At 43.9% G+C, this 15498-nt stretch overlaps 1 protein-coding gene across 3 annotated transcripts in view; it reads left to right on the plus strand.

Moving 5' to 3' along the window:
- Positions 1 to 15498, plus strand: part of LOC118785657 (SEC14 domain and spectrin repeat-containing protein 1) — a 24955-nt gene continuing 9457 nt past the window's right edge. Inside the window, exons 1-10 of one of the 3 annotated variants that reach the window (XM_036540483.1) lie at positions 1 to 270; positions 1981 to 2036; positions 2136 to 2196; positions 2944 to 3029; positions 5528 to 5636; positions 7956 to 8046; positions 9551 to 9664; positions 14490 to 14603; positions 14852 to 14946; positions 15296 to 15351. In XM_036540483.1, coding sequence (XP_036396376.1) covers positions 2975 to 3029; positions 5528 to 5636; positions 7956 to 8046; positions 9551 to 9664; positions 14490 to 14603; positions 14852 to 14946; positions 15296 to 15351 — 634 coding nt within the window. In that variant the 5' untranslated portion in view covers positions 1 to 270; positions 1981 to 2036; positions 2136 to 2196; positions 2944 to 2974. Of the gene's footprint in view, positions 271 to 437; positions 481 to 1980; positions 2037 to 2135; positions 2197 to 2943; positions 3030 to 5527; positions 5637 to 7955; positions 8047 to 9550; positions 9665 to 14489; positions 14604 to 14851; positions 14947 to 15295; positions 15352 to 15498 lie in introns of those variants that run through there. The other 2 variants (XM_036540481.1, XM_036540482.1) reach the window with 2 other exon arrangements.

Consider the following 15498-nt stretch of genomic DNA (forward strand, 5'->3'; position numbering starts at 1 on the left):
TTGGGAGTGGCTTCGCTCGCATGGGTCCAACCCCCTAAAAACAAAACATCTGCACTTGCAGATCACACTCCCGAGATTACGGAAAAATCCCGGTCTCAGCGTTAAAAAAAAATGTTAAACTCAACATCCGAAAGAAGGGGTTTCATTGAGGTTTAGCAATCCGCAAGATCTACTCTGCGGGATTGATCCGAGAGGAAGCGGAATATCCTCACTGGCAACGCGACGCACAGGAGCGGACTCCATAAAGAAACGGTCACACGCTCGTCCGTGGTATGTATAAAACCGACTCCCGTCTCTGCATATAACCTACTTGTGACATAGCTGATAAAAACGGAAACGGAGTGTGGAGTAGCTGAATATAGGTCACTGTGTCTGCATGCTGCAGTAGTGGAATTGCTTTCCTGCTCCATGGCCGTATCACAGTGCGGGGAACTGAACCCTCGTGTTACTGGTTGAAGTAGCGCCTCTAACCACTTGCGGGTAAGACTAAGGCTTTATTCCGTTTACATTAGCGTGCTACGACGTTTCTAGCCATTTTTAGGTTAAAATTTGGATAGTTGTGGAAAGGGGTAGGCCTGGGAGCTGGGTCTTGCAGTGGGGTACTGGCTTTTGTTTTCTGGTTACTGCGCCGTAGCGTGAAGTCAACTAAGCAGTATTTTCTCGTTGATAGAATGTGGCTGGAACCGTAACTAACGTTAGACACGCGTTTTGACGCAACGATGCGGTTTGTCTAATTGTCCGCTGTTCGGCTAATGAGTGATTAATAATGAACGCAGATTTAAAAGCGTGCCCTCTGGGGAATTTGCTGCCGGTGTGGATACTGCTATGAATCGGTGTATGGGAAATTTTCTGTACCGTATACTCTCCTCGTCGTAATGTTGATACCTTTGTGTAGTGCGTGGAGGGTCGTATGCCATGTTACATTTACAAAAACATACAAAAACTGCCGTGTGGAGACAGACTGACAAATTACCTGTAGGCCTTTTGTCAAGGTGGTCTGATGGGGGCGGGGGTTCGCATGCATTGCACGCGCGCAGCGACCGATTCTTGATCTTGTATGACATTTAGAGTTTTTGTTTGTGCTGCACCCTTACTAATGTAAATAATAACTTGTATATTTTAACATTCGAAGAAAAATGATACGGTAATGCATGCTTTTTGGTGCAGTATGTGTTTGAATGAACAATTGTGTGGATGGATTTGTGTACGAAAGCATGCAGCCTACTTTTGGACCACGCAGTGGTAATTTTATCGATGAAACGCCGCTCCGAGATAACAGTGGATCACGCATCTAGTCAGAGCCAGTAGTTACTGGCACGTGCAGCTGATACGCCCCATTCATGGAAACACAGGTTAGAGGAACTAATGTTATGCGACTGGAAAGCATCACCCAAGCTGGAGTGCTGATGTTCCGGCATGATTGGGAATGTCACCAAGATTTGTGGCACTGAGGTGTGCTCTGATTTTTCCAGTGGTGTGGTGATGCAGTATTTCCAGTCTCTGAGTGTAGCTAATGGTTGCATGCGTTTTTGGCAAATCTAATTGCCCAGCTAATCTAATAAATCTGCTGGAATCTGTTAAAAGGACATGGTGCGGTGGGCAGCCATGGCTTGTGTATCATTAAACCCAATTTGTCGGGCTGGAGTTTCTGTCTTCTTGAGGGATGACCACATACTTTCTCCAACGTACCCACCAGACTCCGTCCATAATTTATTACTAGTTGTGCGAAGAGGATAAGATTCCTTTTCACCCAGTTATGTTTTATGGGTTTTCTGCCCCTCGGCTTGCTGGCGGGTGATATGCCAGGATGTTGGGCGAAACTGGATCTGATTCCTACACTGTGATTATTGGAAGCTTAAACAGGAATTTTCCTTCTAAGCACTTTAGCTGTAACTTCCTTTACCCTCTAAATAAATCACCATGTTCCACATTTTCAAACGATTGCTTTCCAGCCCTAAGCCATGTCTTCTACAACTGCAGATTGAGTCGGAGGGGGAGTTTCTTTTCTCTCTGTAGAAGAAGGGCTGCTTCTTTACGTGAGCTGAAATTGTATTTTTTTTTAAAGCAAACTGATATTTGACGCGATTTTGATTTGACATTCACGGTAAACAATTTCACTCCCTCTCCTCTCTCAGAACATGGGACAGGGAGGAGAGGACTGAACCAGGTGTTTAAGCTTCTGGAGCAGTGTTTGAGGTAGGTCAAGCTTTTGTTGTAGTGAACAGTTTCACTGAGGAACATGTGAAAGCTATTTTTTTAAGATTTCTAAATATATGTCTTATACTGTAGACCTTCCTATTACAGTGTCAGTGGAAGCCTTTAGCAGATGCGGTTGAAAGATTTTAGCTCACAGCTCTGTATAAGAAGCATTGATACAGAGACATGTTATATGTTTGCTTTTGCTTTACTGTATGTGTGTTAGTACCATACTCCATTACTGTGAAAGCTACTGGCTTTAGCGACAGTACCTGTGGATGTCATTTCCTTTAGCCACACTATCTATGGGTGTTGAGCCAACTATACACATGTCAGTCTTAATAATGTAATGTAATAAATATAAATAATACATAAACTGTGTGTCCTTACATTGTTTTATCTTGAAGTGCTTTCAGCTATGGAAGAGTAGAAATGAAAAAACTAAACTAACTAACATGGTCTTTTATTAGCAGCTAGCTAGCTGTCTTATTTTCAGAGCCAGAACTGAATTAGTTAAATGGACTAATCTCCTGAAATACCACCATGCCCTTAATTTCAGATGTTGAAATGTTTGTGTTTAAAATCTTTTTTGGGATTTAGTCTTTTCACTCACTCTGGCAAACAAGCTGGAAACGAGGGCTTACTCTCCTCGTGTTTCAGAGCAGTGGTGTGATGTGGCCGCTTCCACAGGAAACAGGGTCAATGTGATGGAGGTGCTCCAAGGAGAACCTGTGCTTTGCTTTTCAGGTTTCCCATTCGAAGGCTGAAACTGGCAAACATGGAGGCTTCAACCATACTGCCTACCCTGAAGAAAAAGTTGGCCTTTCTGTCAGGTAACACACTGAAAAGAAGTGGCGTGATGCTTCCTGAGAAGTATCCTGGGAGTGCTCTCAGAATAGTTGGAAATGAAAAATACCTTGATTGTTTTGTGTTGGCTTTGTGTCTTGGTTAATAAATATTCATGATAGGGGTAGGGGCTTTATTTTATGTGGGATCTATGAAGTCGTCTTCGGGGACTGCTTGTCAGTGATATGAATGCTGTAGAACAGAGAGTCAGGGAAGGCTGACCTGTTTTTGCTCATTGTGGGAGTGATTAAGCTCTCCCCAGCGATGGCTGTGCAGACTGCAGCATGTACCACTCCCTGTGGACAAAACCCAGCTCATCTCATTTATTTACAAAAAGAAACTTCTGTGAAAATCAACTAAAATTAAATAAGGACACAGGCTTCAGGGGTAAATACCAACCATGACCTACATAAACAGATGTTTGCAGCGCTTCAGGAGAGGTTGTCAAACTGTACCTCTTGCAGTTGGCCTTTTAGCACAGTTTCCTGGAAGGGCGTGAGTTCAGGTAGAAGGTGAAGGTCACTGGAGGCTGTTGGGCTCTCAATAAAACATACACATAAAACAACAGACACTGCTGGCAAAACATAATATTTGGGCCAGTTTACTTACAACTGCTTACAAGTGTACAATTGCTGCATTGTCCTGCAGATCACAACATGGTTTAGAAACATTTTGAAAATGCATGCTTTTAATGTGTTTTGAGTTTTATGGCCTGTCAGACCTGTAACGATGTCATGAAAGGATTTTAACATGGCACAATACATCAGGTAAAGTCCAGTGAGTGATGGACCTGAGATATCAGCAGTAAGTACCAGAGGTTCTTCTCAGTGTTGTAGTTATGATAAATTCATTTGCTTAATTGCCGTTTGAAGGTCAGGGATGAAAGTTACACAGTTATTATTTGTGTGTTCTGGCAATCTCCTGACCCCTTGTGTGACATCACAGTACACATGATTCTAATCCAGGCCCAGGGCATGTAGTACGTCACCTGCTTGCATCTGAATGGAGCATTGATTCCCTGAGTGGGAGGGCCAAGAGTGACACTGTATGTGCAGGGTCCTGATACAAAGAAACAAGCTGCTTCCATGACAAGCTATCACTTACATTCATGCAATAATTCATACAGCACCATAAAGCTCTGGTGGTTTGACTCTTTGAGATTACAGTAGCTGAGCATTGCATCAAATTGCTTACACGGGGAACCAATTATTCATGCTTAATTATACTAATGCCGTTGTCAGGACTGATTCACCATTTCATACGAGCCTCCGCTCAATGAGTCTTATCCTGGGGGTCGTTTCCAGGGTTACGCTGATCTGTTAACGCTTTGGTTGACTGGCCTCCGCCTAGTTGGTAACAGCTGGGCTTTAAAAATGAATGTTGCGTTTTAATTGCACACTGACAGCTGATGGTTGTAGAAAGATGCACAAGCGGTAGTGTTTTTGTTGAGAGCGTAATGTATGCCTGAACGTGCTTCAGTCAGTTTTCCCTGTGCTTGTGTTGGCATGCATGTGCAGAGCAGCCCTGGCGTTGGGTGGCACTGTGTGTTTAACGCCCCTCAGACGCCAGGCGGCTGCGGTTCGGCTGTCTGTCAGCACCCAGGGAGGGGTGCATGTTCGCCCCTCTTTATCAGCTCCTCCTTCCTGCAGATCTGAAGGTTAGATCACAGCCTGAGGGGAAGAGGCTCCAGCGCTCTGCCGAACCGTTCCACCCAAACAGGGGAGAGAGGCAGGAAAAACAAGGAGAGGAAGAAAATGTCCTCGCTAGCAGGATACTATCAAAGCTTGTTCACAACCGGATAGATTTATTTTTAATACATTTTTGTTTGGAGATGCAGTCCAAATGAAATTGCTTTCACTCCACGGAGGTTAGGAAGTGCCAAATGTTTGTAAATTGTTAACTTAGTACTTCACGCATTCTGTGGTTTCAGATTTACATTTGTAAAAGATTAGAGCCAGTGGTCTGCTGAGACTGCATGAAAGGATACTCAGTTTATTAACCAAAATATAAATATAGCCTTGTAACAAAATATACCATAAAATTTCCTTTAGCCTTGTGTGAAATGATCCCTATAAAAGCCACCATTATGGAAATATTTCAGAATTATGGTAGTCCTGGGAAGCTGTTAGGACAAGCTCAGAATTGTTGATTATAGGACTGAGGTACTTCCTCTGTGGTGGCAAGTTGGCAACGTGAAGTTGCTACTTTTTACTTTGGTGATTAAATGGAAAGATTTAAGAGCACTCTTAATTAAACTTCAGAGTTGTTGACTCAGAGATCAGACTCACAGCATTCCTGTTTTGTGTTTAAGATTAAGAATTAAGTTTAAGATTCTCGGCTGGGCTGTTTGACACGCAGGGCTCAGCTTGGACTGAGGCTCTGGTTCATTGCTGGGGTTTTTTGACTAAAGCACAGTGCAGTCTGGGAGGCTCGTTTTCCCTGTGTGTCCCAACACGGCCGTGTGTTTGCGCTTTCTGCTGCTCAGGGGGCAAGGACAGACGCAGCGGCCTCATCCTGACCATCCCGCTGTGCACGGAGCAGACCAGCATGGAGGAGCTCAGCACCACCCTCGACTACTTGCTCAGCATCCCCAGGTAATTCATGGGAAATTCAGCCCCACCCGGTCACATGACCTGCAGCTGACGGCCTAAGCACCAGTGAAAAGTTTTGGACACACTTTTCTTTCTTTATTTTTTACTATTTCCCACATTTTAGAATGATAATAAATGTATCAGAACTATGAAATAACACAAATGTAATTATGCAGCAACCAAAAAAGTTATAAACAAATCAAAACTATATAACTATTATATTTTATATTCTTCAAAATAGCCCAAAAAAATATATAAATATATATATAATTTTTTTTTTTTTTTTTTTGAAAGAAATTCATACATCGGAATCAACTTCATGATTTATATTTGACTAAGAAACAAATTTCAAGCATTTAAGCATAAGTCTTTAAATCAAAATTTCTTTGAATGTGTCCAAACTTTTAACTGTTAGTGTATATGGAGCGGGAGCCAAGCTTGCTTGGTCTCCAGCGCTTTGAGATTATGCCTGTAGTTCTGCAGCAGATGGAGACCTGCACCATTAAAATCTCAGCATTGATTTTTATTAAATGCATCTGTTCATTGTAACTCTAGTACCCTGTATGGAATTTGCAAGCTTTCATCAGGCTGGCGTAGGAGCAGGCACTTAGGGCTGGATTGATTTCTTGTGCCTCTGAAAGTCATTTTGGCTCCACTCGTCTGAAAAGCGCCCTGATGGCAGAGGCATATCGCTGTTGCCATTTTCTCCTTTTTATGGGTGTTCCAGGAGTGCTGCTGTGTGTGTGTGTGGAGTGGGCAGGAAGGGAAGGGGGTGTCGGGGTTCATACACATCGCATCTCAGGGGGGTTCCTGTGTGAACGATGCTTTGGGGTTCGGTGTCGTTGCTGTGTATCCCACAGGGAGGCCAGACCCTCTGTGTACCACAGTTTGACACCTCTGAGTCTTCAAGACATTCCTCACATGATGGGTCAGCAACACAAATGAGACTAGATAGAAACGTCAGAGTCGGGAGAGGTGGCAGTGTCGCATAGCGGTAAGGAGCAGGGCTTGTAACTGCAGGGCTGCTGGTTCAGTTCCCCACAGGGGCACTGCTGCTGTACCCTTGGGCAAGGAACCTAACCCACAATTGCCTGAGTAAATATCCAGCTGTATAAATGGATAACATGCAAAAATTGTAACCTGTGTAACTTGCTCTGGATAAATGACAGTAATGTAATGTAATGCGTCTGTGTCAGTGGACCCTCCCTGCCTTCCCAGCATGCATTTCTGCGTGGCGTGTAATAGCTCTTCAGTGCTTCAGAGTGTCAGACCGCTGAAGGTTATTCTCTGTGGATCCAACCGCAGGGCCACACCTCTGCACTCAGTCTGACATTCAGCAAATTGGCTTCCTCTGGTGGACCTGGGGCTGGTAAAGAGCTTAATGGCACTTCACACCCCGGGAATCAGACATTTCAGAAATATCATCAGGCAATCAGCCAATCTCAGCTGCTAAAAAAAGACATCACAGCTGAGATGGAATGTAAATATATACCTATTTTGGTTTTCTTTAGCATTTGGATTGTATGTTTAGCTCATGTATTTAGAAATGTCTTATGATGGATCTCAGAAGTGGCATCCTCTACAGATTAATTTAGAACCTGGAGCAATGATAAAAACTGAAAAAAACAAAAACAAATTTAGGTAAATATATCACACAGAGAAAATGTCACATAACGTACTCTTTCAAACAGTATAACTGATAATCTTAGCTGTATCAAATTCCCCATTCTGTTGCTAGTTGCTAGTTAGTAAAAGATGTTTTAATTATGAAAGACAAGATAGCTATGGCATGATCAATACACATCTCAGTTTAAACTCACTCACTTTAAGTGAACCTGCGTAGGGATCAAGCTTTACAGAGGTGATGGTAAAGGAGAATTTTACTTAAAGAATCCGAAATTAATGGGCATTTTTTATATCTCATTATGTTAAATGAAATGATATACGATATGCTTCATCATATCTTACAGCTAAATATGAAGTTTGTTATTGCAGTTATAACAACAGTCATCATAATCAGATAATTACTGTTGAAACTGACTGTAAGCCAGTGTAAAAACAGAGGTCATTTTCCCACCAAGTTTTCTGTAATTGTGACATCATGTGGTTATCATGCCTTTCTATTTATCGGCCCCGTCTGCATTGCCAGAGGATTGATCTGATCAGGATTACTGATCATAGCAGAAATATCAGGAGTCATCTGCAGCTGCGGCCTCGTGATCAGGGTCAGAGAAGCAAAGAATAATGGCGATGCTTCACCGTGCCGTGTGACCTTGTGAAGGTCGTTCCTTGCCTTCGTTAACCTTCTCTTCCCCTCTCCAGCGAGAAGTGCAAGGCCAGAGGATTCACTGTGATAGTGGACGGGAGGAAGTCCCAGTGGAACGTGGTGAAGACCGTGGTCCTGATGCTGCAGGTAGGGGCCGAGCATCGCGTACTGCACCAGGCCCTTCATCTCCTAACGCTCACCTCTTATTGGCAGGAAATAATTAATCCTGCTGCTGCTGGAGAATTCCCCCGCGTCCACCGGCGCCCGTGTCTGCATTCTAAGCATCTGCTGCTGCCGTTATGCTAATTAATCATTAAACCGATGAATATGAATGATGATACCATGATGATAATTGAACAAAGCAGAGCTTACAATATCCCTTAATAAAGCCTCAATGCTGCACACTTTAAAGAATTTATCCAGAAGCAGATAACTACGGTGTCATGTGCTTGCAGTTGTCAGGCCTTCCTATTTTTGGTAGATAAAAGCAGTAGCCTTAAAATGTCTCCAGTCTCAGTCTGGATGTGTCCTATGAATAGGAGTCTGTCTTTGAGTTATTTTTCTGCTGTCTGTAGCACTGTGAGGCACAGAAGAGTATAACTACTGTAATTCCCATGGCTTTGACCCACTTGGGTCCCTCTGTGCACTCAGAGCTGGTTGGTGGCACTGTTTTTAGAATTCTTTCCATTCTGATTGAAAATGATTCTATCATACATACTCATTACAGTAGTAATTTTCGGCAGAAGACAGTGTTCTTTCAAAGCCTCAAAATTCGGCTGGCCAGTCCAAGAAGTAATTAAGGCAGTTTATTGTGGCCGATAGGTCTCGCAATTATGGGCAGCGTCCTTTGTGCTGTGTAAATTGCACTGAATTGGCCAAGGGCTTTCACTTTAAACAGCATCTCACATCTTTGTCTCCCGTCGTCCCCTGACAAACGCTTGAAAGGCAGCTCCTGCCCACCGCAGTGGAGAGAGAGTCAGAGCTGCTCTGTCATCTTTCTTCCCAGCCGTTTCCGCTCTGACCTGCTTTTGTCGGGAGAGATTGAAAGTGCCGTGCAGACGCACCCGGCAGATAATTCTCGACTTTCAGCAGGCCTCAAAAAAAAAAGGATTGAATAATAATCTAAAAATCTCTGACCTGCCGAAATGCTAATCTTCCTCGCCACCCGGGATCGTTTCTCTCCAGTCTGGGCTTCATTTGTGACGCGGCGTCATAATTCACTCCGGCTTTTCATTTCGGAAATGACAGAGATGACCCTCACCCGCCGTAAAGCTCTGGAGATAGGGGAAATCACAATGCAAATGGGTGCGCTTAGGAAATAACAGACCCACTGTGTGTGCCCTGAGGATAGAAGTGTGAGAAGGCACAGTAAATATTACCCAGCGCGCCAGACAGCAGAGTATCTCCATGTCAATAGTTACTCGCCCTGAATGTGCAGACACTTCCTGTCTGTTCTGGTAGGCATTTCCTAGCTGAACTGAGCCAGCTGACCAACGTTCTGTGTAAGGGATATATTTAGAAGGAATTCAGAATGTACATGGTTTATTACAAGTGTTGCTTCAAGTGAGGCTTGGCAAATCAGTCTAGCTGGCAGCTGTTTATATCAGTGTGTGTGTGTTTTTTTTTTTTTTTTTTTTTTTTTTTTCAATAGAATGTAATACCAGCGGAGGTGTCCCTTGTGTGTGTGGTCAAACCGGATGAGTTCTGGGATAAGAAGGTCACCCACTTCTGCTTCTGGAAAGAGAAGGACAGGCTGGGCTTTGAAGTGAGTATCGGCCTCCATTCTCACGTCACACCGTTGTCTTGTGTGAGGATCACCTTTCTTTACCCCATACACTATTGACATGAATAGGAACGAGGAATACCTGTTGGCCTGGCCTGGTATTCTGTTACATCCGATATGTTCACAACATTTCCCGTGTTCAGGTTTACCCTTTTCAACAGGAGCGACAGTTTCGTATTTGTTCATAATGAATTGAAAGAGAGAGAGCACAGCTGACATGATGGTGTTTAGTCCAGGTAAAGTCATGACTGCTTCCAGTTACACTTCTGGTTTCCGGTAAGTGGGGGGCCAAACACAAGTGTGTGTGATGCAGAACACAGGACAACGGCAAACAAATTGCACACGGAGGTATGCAAATGCACCGGCATTCCGCATACTGGCACTGAGCTCTCTTGGGGAGGTGAGTGTAAGAGGAGTTAAATGCAAACTGCACCTGTTTCCAATGGGTCTGTCACTGTTCCCCTCCGTGATCTGCAGCACCTCTGATGGAAACGGAGCCGGTGACGTTCATCTCAGCATCAGGACCTTTACGCGTTTCGAACGTCTCCCGTACAGAAGCAAACTGGTGATGGTGCTGGTTATGATTAATGGAACTATTACAGTTCAATTTCATTTTTAGATACGGAGACATCCACATTTGCAGAGCAGTAGGAAGGAGAGTGTACATCATAATTATAAAATCACTCTTGAAGGAAGTTCATTTAGCTCTGAATAAATGGAACTATTGACATGGTATCTCTGAATATTACTCCTCAGTGAGGAGTTTAGTGAAATATTTCTTGTTTCAGAATGTAATGAATCCGTCTTTTTCTTTTTTTAATAATGAAGCCCGTAGGAGTGACACTAGCTCATAAATCATGTGATACTGTAATCATATGATGAGTTCTGGTAGTTTCAGTAGGGAAAGCAGAAACCCTGCACTGCTGGTAGTTTGTGGGCGTGTGACTGAACGCTTGGATTGTGCTGACTGGTCAGTCTGTGCTGCAGGGCCTTTGCACTCCTCTCGGCCCCAGGCTGGGAAAGGGAGAATCATTGATCTGCTCCGGTGCATCTCTCCCTGCTTAAGAGGCACAGGCCTGCATTCATGATAGTGCCCTGCACAAAAGCAACAGTCTCTCTGTCTGATGTAAAGAAATTTTACACAATTTTACACATACAACAAATGTATGTGTAGTTTTTCTGATCTTTGTTTTTGAATTGGATTGTTACTGATGAGAAATATGTGGGAGTTTTTTTTCCTGTTTATGCACATGTCTCAGTCATGGCTTGTACTCTAGAGAAAGAAAGACTTTTACTCATTGTATCAGAAAGACAAGCTGCCCAGAGTAAGAAAAAAAAAAAACAAGGATGGAGAAGACGAAGGCGCGTTGGCATGAAAGTCTTTAATCCAGTATAAAACGGTACCGAAGCACGTGAAAAACGCAGACTTCGGGTTCAGCGGTGTCGGAGTGAACCCCGAACGTTCAAACTCTCATATATACAGTTTAGGTTGTCCTTAATGTAAATGAGCCACACCTGTCACCTGTATGATAATGAAGTCACTGCGTAGGTTTTGAGTAAACCCGGACACCCCTTTGTCTGAGATAGTTCTTGATTGCCCACTCCCGGTCCCATTCTATAATTGTTTGCCACCTCACTTGACCAAATTGTTAAGGTGTTGGCAGAGGTGTGGACCATCCTGTCGGGGTCTCTATGATCTCAAGCCCTTTTGGGATGCCGCAGCTGTTCATTAGATCATGCCTGGTGGAATACACATTCTGGGGCAGAATGGTGTAATTCCTTACGCCAGTCAGAGCTCTGTTAAGAGATTACATTGGGGATTACTAATTAATTCAACAGGGTTTACTTTGGACATTACTGTAGAATACCCAACAACCTGTATCAGGTCCTGATATTTCAGGGCACCTTCACACCTTGTTCATTGGACCATTTGATTGGAATAGAAGTGGTTTCCACAGAAACTGTGACAGGGACAACTGACAAACAAGATGCAAATCAAAATACCTCAAACCAAGCCCATCACAGAGGGCTGTTTTTGAACATTTTGGCCCGGAAGGTGACGGGATTGTGATTTTGGTCCCCTAAACGTGATTGCGTTATGGAAGCAGAGCGTTCAGGTTCAGCTGGCCGGGTTCTCCATCACACCTGCATGCGCTGTACTTTCTCTCTGCTGCAGGTAAACTGCTCCGTGGAAAAGCCACACCCTGAAATGGAATTCTACGTATGTGTCTCTGTGTGCGTGTGTGCGTGTGTGCGAGTGTGCGAGTGTGCACCTGTGTGTGCGTGTGCACCTGTGTGCACATGTGTGCGCGTGTGCACGCGTGTGCATGTCTGTGTGCCTGCTCTGACGCTAATCTCTGTGCCATTGCAGTTGGTTTGCTCCAGCTGTTATTGTCCAGACTGTACTGTTTGTTTAGTGTCCAGCCCAGCTCAGGCAGAAGAAGGGGTCGGGTTACAGGGGTGAGGGGAACTGATAGGAAATAAAGGCATTTTTCTGAACGCTTTTCACATAATTGATGGATTGTTATCCCTTCATTGAGTGACCACTCAGATGAATGAATAGGCCCTGCTTTTACATTATTAACTGAGCTGAAATCAATCGGTAAAAGCTGCGCTGGCGTGAATGCTGGCGGCAGACGTTTAAAGCTCTTTTTAAAAGAGACGAGCCCGTCTGCCACATCAACAAGAGCAGACGTGCTATTTTAAGAGACTGAAATGTGCCGTTAATTGCATGTTCACGTTGCATTCACTGTGTGCTGGCCAAAGGGCCATTTCTGCAGCTCTGAAAAAACTACCTCTAATAGTGTTGGAGCTTTCGTTTAGTATTTTGTGAAAGCGTTAACGTGATGTAGAATTGTGGCTGTGAAATGAAACCGCAGCTGATTTAGAGAACATTGTCTTGCTAAAGGTTACCATTACGTTATGGGACGGATGGAAAAATCCCACAATTAATGTTAACAATCATGTAATATAATGCATTGCTGCAACAGAGGAGATGAGTGTCTTTTGGTTTATGTTTTATTCATGTATTTTTGATGCTGGAGATTTGGCTTCCAGTTAAAATGCCCATGCCCTTGAGGTTATTTTCTTTTAAGTCAGAGGTTAATCCATGTGGAAATATGAGAATGCATAGCCTGCATCACCGTCTGTTTACAGAGCAATATGGGTTGGTGGATCCACCCCCAGTATATATTCATGGTGTTGTGCACAAGGGAATGTTAACAATTTGAATTTATTTGTTGTTTGCTTTACGTGATAGCACGGTGTGTTATCCCTGTGTTCAGTGGTGAGTCATTGGCGTTTTACATGGAGAGCGTTTAGCATCCTAGCGGTAAGCTTGTGTCACACACCCTGCCCCTAGCCCTCTCTCACATGGCCCTGATCACTTCTCTCTGCAAGGCTGGAATGTTCTAGATGAATTTGAAAAAGAAGTTCGAAGCTGCTGTCCTTATTCTTCCTTGACCGGATTAAACGATGACCCAGTTGAGATAAGAAAGGACGGATAAAGATGGGGACGGATTGCTGAAATTAGAACTTCCCGGGCTGCATGCACTGCTCTTGTGGAGTCTTTTTGTGCTCACTGTTTATTTCAGTATTTTCTTTAATCTCATTCTGGGAGAGGAAACACAGGTGTACTTCCATTCACACACACACACACGCACGCACACGCGCACGCACACGCACACGCACACATACACAGACACACTTACACAAAGGCAAACAGATGTATGCAAATACAGACGCACACACACATACACACACACTCTCACAGACACACTCACACACTCACACATACACAGAGAAAAAACAGATGCATGCCAATACAGACACACACATACACACAAACGGATACATGCAAATGCGGACACACACATACACAGAGACAAGCAGACACACACAGACACACACATACACACAAACGGATACATGCAAATACAGACACACACATACAAGTCTAAATTCAAATGCCTGCCATCAGCCATGCCAGTCTCAGACTCAAGGTTAAGTACACTGTGCTTGTGTTTATAAGAGTAAAGAACTCCTATAAGTAAGAACTCCTCCTCGGGCACACAAAGACAGGAATCACTGTAGGCCGTGTTCACCATCCTGCCAAATACGCAAAGTTAATTACAGTCCCCAGACATTTTATAAGCATATCTGTCTGGCTCTCCTCCTCTGTGTCTCTCTCTCTCTGGGTTTTTTACTGCCATTGTTTGTGTGGGGGCTCAGAGCTCGCCCTCGCTTGTGTTGGCTCAGCTGTGCACATCTGCACTGGCAGCTGTTGACCCACGTCACCCTGTCCCTACTCATGGGCGAGACCAGATCAGAGCAGTCTAACAGGAAGGGATGACTCAGAGGTGTGGACAGCCCGCGGTGTGGGTAGAGGAACGGGGTTGCGGAGAAACATGTAAGCGTGCCCACCGCTGAGACCCTGAGCCAGGAGTTATGGGGTCAGTCGACAGAGGGTTGGAGGAGTGGCCTCCCTCTGAGAAGGCCTGAAAGATCGCCGTGCCAGTATGTTTGTGCTGCTCTGTTTGGCTCTAAAATATTTTTTAAAAAAATAAGTCAGTTATTCATAAGCAATAATTCTGGGGTGACAATTTTATTTTATCTTGGTAACACAGTGTTTTAAAATTTGATCCTTTCTGAAACCATCCCTGAATCTCATTGCACCCTGAGGCTATTTGAAGTGCTCTGTTCTGAATGATTCTGCGTTGAGTCTGTATTCCTGTATTGGTTTGTCAAGCCATCAGTGAAACGCATCGCGGGTTTTAATCATCTTCTCCATGTCTCTCCCCCGTTACAGGTTATTCTTGTCTCTGCCAATAAACTTACACGGTACATTGAGCCTTGTCAGCTGACAGATGAGTTTGGAGGAAGTCTTGTCTATGATCACATGGACTGGCTGAACAAAAGACTGGTAAGATACTCTATATATTAAACTGAATTATTTAAGGGGGGTGGTGGGAGACTAGGCCAAATAGTATGGTGTCCTGTGGGCCTATTTTTTTTTGAGGATAGATTTCTGTGTATCGAAAGCAGGGATTTGTAAGCGGTTTCTTGTCCTGCTTGCAGTTGTTTTAATTTGGCATTTTAATATGGTTTTAAATTGACCTTAAGCGTCACTTTGGATCGCTGTTTAAAGAATGTATCTGCACGTCTGCTCAGGTGTTTGAGAAATTCACCAAGGAGTCCACCTCCCTCCTGGATGAGTTGGCCGTCATCAACGAGAACGAGAAAGGAACTCAGCCGGACAAAGACCGGTAACCGCTGCTTCTGATTGGCTCAGAGCGTCACATGGCACGCTAGGGACTCGGGCACCTCATCAGAGAGGAGTTCGCTTTAAAGATGCACTGTCAGCTAAAGAGACTCGCTCAACGAGGGCAGAACTGAATGGGACAACACTTGCATTAAATTCTAATAGGCATATTCATGTTTTATTGAAACTCAGTAATGAGGCAGAATTTTGACCTACTTATATAGGTTGCCTTATGGTACCACAGTATGTGTTGAACTGCATAACAAATTTTTAAACAATATGTACATGGGTGAATGTTTTTTGATACTTATGTCGGGAACACTTGTATATGTTGTTTTTTTTTTCCCTGTAAGGCCTGCAGAATGTAACTTCCTGCCCTCGTTTGACCCTGAGACAGTCCTTCAGAATGGTAAGTGCTGTGATTTGGCATTATGGATGCATCATAAGTGCATTAACTCAGTTTTATGTGGATGGCTTTCAGGTCGGTTAAACATGATGGAACAAAAAGCGATTTGGTGATAGGATTTTAACTGCAGTGGGCAGTCCTGCCGACCCT

The sequence above is a fragment of the Megalops cyprinoides genome, chromosome 11 (genome assembly GCF_013368585.1).
Source record: "Megalops cyprinoides isolate fMegCyp1 chromosome 11, fMegCyp1.pri, whole genome shotgun sequence".
In the NCBI taxonomy this organism is placed as follows: Eukaryota; Metazoa; Chordata; class Actinopteri; order Elopiformes; family Megalopidae; genus Megalops; species Megalops cyprinoides.